Below are 5,777 nucleotides of genomic sequence, written 5' to 3'. Positions count from 1 at the left end.
CGGGGCACAACACTTTAGCATCAGCTCCAACAGGACAATGTGATGAGTAACTGTTAACTGGGCAGTCTTCAATATGGTTTTCAGTTCCACTGCAATTTAATCCAATCAAAGATATGTATCTTTCCCTTCTATAATTCCAATATCCAGTGAAAGCTGATGCACCTATTGTCAAGTCTAAATAAAAGCTTTTAAAATACCATTGTACCATATGGTGAAAATCCTAGCTCTCTACAGACAACACTAGCATCAACATTATCCCAGAAATCATCACCACAAACAGCTCCCCACCTTCCTTCAACACAAAGTTCAACACGACCGTAGTAGTAACGACCAACGAGCTGAATGCTGCCAGATCTACACTTTTCTATTAGTTAAAATGGATTAACACATGCAGTGTGATGTAAATGTGCCATATACACAGGACAGATTACAACTAACTTTCACATTTAATTTCAACTGCATTGTTAGTGCAGTACTGTAAGTTTCGACTTAGTCCAGAGCCACATGATAGCAGATCTATTGCGCTTCTATAACAGTTAAATTCAGCAAATATAATTGGATAGTTATCTGTTGTTTTTTTCCCAGCATACGTATTTACTATTATCACAATTGAAAAGAAAATTACGGAGTGAAATTAACAATAATTATGTCTTACAACGATTATAGTATCCCAATTGAAAACAGACAACATCAGTTTCTACATCAGTCCAGTGGCCATTCTTACACACTGTCCCCCAGGCACCATTGGCACACACATGAAGTGTTCCATGATTAGGCACTGGACCACCATACAGTCTAACATCACCATCAGTACAATTAGCTGGATTGATGTTGGCTAGAATACAAACTAGATTTGTTTACAAATTAAGTGGCTACTTTACCTCTTTGACAAAAGGCAGACACTGTCCAACTAAAAGAGCATGTTCCAGTCACATCGTAGTGACAATCAAACAAGCTGGTTTCATTTCCAATGCAATGCATATTATGAAACAGGTAAGGATAATGATAATTGTCTCCCCAAATATTTGTTACAACTTTGGCACCTAAAATTTTTGAAGTCATCTTATAAATTATCATGTAGTATTCTAACCATAAGAAGAAAAACCAAGGCTTGTACAAATTACGGTAGCCAAGTCATTATTAAGCACAGTGCTGCCAAATGCACACAGCTTAACCCATTTTCCATCAGCACAAACTCGTACAATACCGTGCTGACTGGAAGGACCACCATAAAGTTCCACTTTACCATGGGGACAAAATTCTATTAAAACATAGTCACAGTTTAATAAACTTAGTACAAATTTACCTTCACATCTCACTCCAGCTTCATGAAAGTTGCTACAAATGGTTAGAGGAGTCTTAATTTGATTGCAGTAAGATATATTAGAATAAATTGAATTGCTTATCAATCTGTAGATAAGAATACGATTAGAACTAACTCCAAAATAAGAATTGGAAAGAGCTTTGCCACCTAACACCAACTACAAATACATTGCATTTGCTATGCATTTTTTACCTTGAAATCCTAACTGCTGACATACAGTATATGCACTATACGAACTCCAACTTTTATCACAAATTGAACCCCAGACTCCATTTATACATACTTCAAGCCTTCCTTCATACTCAGTCTTTCCATTCATTAATCTCACATCATTATTAGTACAATTAGAGTAAATCAAATCAGGCACTACGTAAGATACATGTACAAACTTGTTGTCTATCTATATTACACTTACATTGACAAATTATAGCAGAATCATCACGATGATCACAAGAATATCCAGTTATTTGATTCATAGGACAGTCCCAGAGAGACAATTCATTGCCAGTACAATTAAGATCATTTATATGTACATACCATGTCCCTTCTGTTAAGGTGTTTTTTAATGCCGAGTAACCTTTTAAAAAACAATAGTTAAGTTTATGCCATAACAGCTTTTATACCATTTGATGAGTATCCCAACATTCTACAGACTACAGCAGCATCATTATCATCCCAGTAGTCATCACAAATTGTGCCCCACACATTGTTAACACACACTTGAACTCTACCATATCTCCTGAAGTAACTACCTGAACTACTGTACATACGAACAGTGCCATTCTCACATAAAGCTACAAATAATAAACAACTGTAACAAAATATACACTGTACCTTCACATATTATGCCAACATCAGCTGAATGTGAGCAATATGATGGAATAAATACTGAATAAGAGCAGTCCAGTAAATGAGAATTCTGCCCACTGCAATGAACTGACGACAACAGTATAGGTCCAGATCCTTGCCCAAACTGACTATAAGTTGAGCCTAATCAAGTCAACTACAGTATAGGAACTCATTGTAATTTGATACAACATACCAATCTTCATGTGTCCAACATGTGTGCATACAGTGTTAGTGTTAAGGGTGCTCCATGAATAAGAGTATCTCCACCATGACCCATATCTATTGCTGCACACAGTACCCCAAGCTCTATTAAGGCATATTTCTACACGACCCTCATATTCTGTTGCACCATTGACCAATCTCACTTCACCATCAATGCAATCAGCTCTTGGTGTATTAATACCTAAATGGACGAAAATACTGACACTTTCTCATATATAATTACGGTAGTACTTTGACAAGCTACTAACGCATCATGACTGTTACTACAAGAGTAATGGCTGAGTCCATTATGAGGACAGTTCCATATACTACTTTCAGTACCAGTACAATTGAGGTCAATTATATGATGAGGCCAGATGAAATCACTGTAGAGACCAGATGATGCAATTGCACCTGTGTACAGATTAAAGAAACATTATTCATTTGACTAAACCCAATAATTTTAAAGATATTCACATTTTGAAATTTAAAACAACTGATTAGAAAATAAAAACAATGTACCATAAGGGGAGTATCCTAACTGCTTGCACACAATACTTGCATCATTATTGTTCCAGAAATCACTACAGATAGTACCCCATGTTCCATTAAAACAAACTTCAACTCTACCATTAGAAGTTAAAGTGCCTTCTTGTAGACGAATGATTCCATTTGCACAACGAGCTACATGAATAAAAAAGTAAGCAGAATATTATCTACAAAAATAATTTTCTCACGTTCACATGTTAATCCTATGTCATAAAAATGACTAGTGCAGAGTCCTACTGCAACTGATGAAACATTTCTACTACAGTCTGATAATGACTGTTCAGTTCCATTGCATGATACAAAACCATAAACAACAGGTCCACTTCCCTGACCATATAATCGATATCCATAATTTGAAGGGCCTTAATAAAAAATACAATGTCTACATGCTAACAATAAGCATCATACCTAACTCTTGGTGTCCTAATTGCCTACAAACAACCTTGCTATTAGCACTACCCCAAGATAAACCACAGACTGTACCCCATACTCTGTTTAAACACACTTCCAATCTTCCTTCATTTGCTACGGTTCCACCAATTAATCGAATATCTCCAGTCACACAGTCAACAGCCTGAAAAGCTTTAGCTAAAATTGGTAATGAATAAGGAATAAATAGCATTTTAATTTTACTTTGACATATAACTCCAGCATCATAATTATCTGAGCAATTAAAGGTAGAATTAATAACTTCAACATAAGAGCAGTTCAATAAGCTGTCCTCAAAGCTACTACAATTTACATGTATAATTCCATGTGACCAAAGATAGTTGCTATAGTAGTTCTTGAGAGGTGTGGCACCTATAACACAAATAAAATTTAAGCATATAATTATGTCCCTAAAGTACCATATGGTGAGAATCCTAGCTGTCTACACACAACAGAAGAGCTTTTATAATTCCAATGACTACCACACACGGTTCTCCAGGATTCACTAATGCACACCTCAACTCTACCATATGTATTACTTCCATCACTCAGCCTAATAGTGCCATTTTCACATGGTGCTGAAAAAATTATAAGAAATGTACTATATACAAAATCTTTCAAGCCTTACGTTCACATGTAACACCAGCATCATAGTAGTGAGTTTGGCAGTAAGAGACTACATTAGTTTGATAATAGTTTGGATTACAGTTTAAAAGGTTGGTCTCATCTCCCATACAAGATAGATATCCTAACAGAATAGCACCATTACCAATAGAAAATCCAAGGCTACCAACACGACCTTGATTGTATCCTTTAATGAAGTAAATAAAATGTAATGATCAAAGGAGTGTAAAATAGTTCTCACCAGCTGGTAAAGCTCCAATTTGAGTGCAAACAATCTTAGCTACAACAGATGTCCAGCCATTGTAAGCACAAATTGTTCCCCAAGCTTTGTTCACACACAATTAACTCTCCCTTCATACTCTGTTGCACCACCAATTAAACGAACATCTCCATCGCTGCAATTACTATGCGTCACAGACTCCAACACTATAACAAAAAACATACTGTATAATGCGGCACTTTATTTTGGCTATTGTGCTGTAAAATTGTAATTGGAGGTTTTTAATTTGGCAATTTTTGTGTACACGTGCATTACTGAGCATGCGTATTAATATTGGCAATTCCGCTTGCAAACCACCAATTGCCAAAAAATAAAACCCCACCAAATTAAAGCAGCATTATACGATCTGTCATTACAGTTCATCATGCATGCCATTTTCACAATATCAAAACCATGGACTTACACTGACAAAACACAATAGCATCTCTACTGAGAGGACATGTGTAGTTATTCAAACTGTTACGAGTACAATTAAGTACATGAACTTCATCTCCAGCACAATTCAAATCAGTGATATGATGTGATGATGCATTAGAGCTGATGTGTGTTTTGGAAGAAGCTATTGCACCTATGAAGTAAAATACAAGGATATAATGAGTGTGCCAGATAAAATATACCATAAGGAGAGTATCCTAGTTGCCTGCATACAACACTGGCATCACTGTTATCCCAATAATCACCGCAAATACTACCCCACTCTCCACCAATACAAACTTCTACGGCACCATACGAATTACCACTGGCACTAGACTAGAATACAAATCAGACAAGATAACAAGATTTACAACTTACCACAAGCTGAATGGAGCCATTGAAGCAAGGCTGGCATTGTCCAAAGCCAGTCGCAAAATACAGCAAAATTAATGTCAAAGCAACCATTTTTGAGCTGAGCTGCAAAAATGGAGACAACGCCCTTGAATACATGATAACAAACTCTGATAACAAACATCCAGAGGAGGTATGACACGGTTGACCTTTGATTAATAATTGCAAAGTTCAATTGCATTCCATTGGTATCATGTGATGCAAAATGGCAGCTTTCTGATGACTGTATCACAAAGCAGGCCTATACTGCAGAAACTATAATGATTTATGACAATCCTTGACAGTTGTGAGAATCACTAGCTCATGGAGAATATTTCTTTTTTGTTTATAGACATGAATATAAGAAGGAGAAAGAGACAAGGCATCTTAAATTTGATCCTGTTCTTTGCTTCATCAGATAAATAGATCTTCACTAGTTTAAGATTTTAAAAATAACTGCAATCATCATAGTTTGTAGTGAAGCAATAAAATTCTCATTGGGTCTTTTCTAATGCTTTAAATTACTGCTAGAAGAGGTACTAGTGGCCATTTTGCATCACATGATACCAATGGAATGCAATTGAACTTTGCAATTATTAATCAAAGGTCAACCGTGTCATACCTCCTCTGGATGTTTGTTATCAGAGTTTGTTATCATGTATTCAAGNGGCGTTGTCTCCATTTTTGCAGCTCAGCTCAAAAATGGTTGCTTTGACA

General features: G+C 36.1%; 1 protein-coding gene and 1 long non-coding RNA gene across 2 annotated transcripts; one reads left to right on the top strand and one right to left on the bottom strand.

The window, feature by feature from the left end:
- Nucleotides 1-7: 7 nt before the first annotated feature.
- Nucleotides 8-5,140, bottom strand: LOC109588437 (deleted in malignant brain tumors 1 protein-like; the record flags this gene model as incomplete). Its single annotated transcript, XM_020004606.1, has 23 exons — nt 5,049-5,140; nt 4,874-5,006; nt 4,660-4,824; nt 4,218-4,402; nt 3,981-4,163; nt 3,772-3,930; nt 3,557-3,724; nt 3,332-3,511; nt 3,112-3,285; nt 2,897-3,058; nt 2,627-2,788; nt 2,367-2,576; nt 2,159-2,314; nt 1,948-2,118; nt 1,740-1,901; nt 1,517-1,690; nt 1,307-1,471; nt 1,091-1,261; nt 882-1,043; nt 656-835; nt 439-597; nt 206-364; nt 8-162 (listed from the first exon to the last, which is right to left on the bottom strand). Coding segments are annotated over exons 5-23 (3,135 nt in total), but the record flags the coding sequence as incomplete, so codon positions are not given.
- A 133-nt stretch (nt 5,141-5,273) lies between these two features.
- Nucleotides 5,274-5,616, top strand: LOC109588436 (uncharacterized). The gene is made up of 2 exons (XR_002188156.1): nt 5,274-5,367; nt 5,413-5,616. It is a non-coding gene; the product is annotated as an uncharacterized LOC109588436 (long non-coding RNA).
- The last annotated feature ends 161 nt before the right edge of the window (nt 5,617-5,777 follow it).

The sequence above is a fragment of the Amphimedon queenslandica genome, unplaced genomic scaffold (assembly GCF_000090795.2).
Source record: "Amphimedon queenslandica unplaced genomic scaffold, v1.1 AMPQUscaffold_12095, whole genome shotgun sequence".
NCBI classification, from domain to species: domain Eukaryota; kingdom Metazoa; phylum Porifera; class Demospongiae; order Haplosclerida; family Niphatidae; genus Amphimedon; species Amphimedon queenslandica.
Note: the sequence above shows the minus strand (reverse complement) of the source record. Positions and strands in the feature narration are given on the sequence as shown.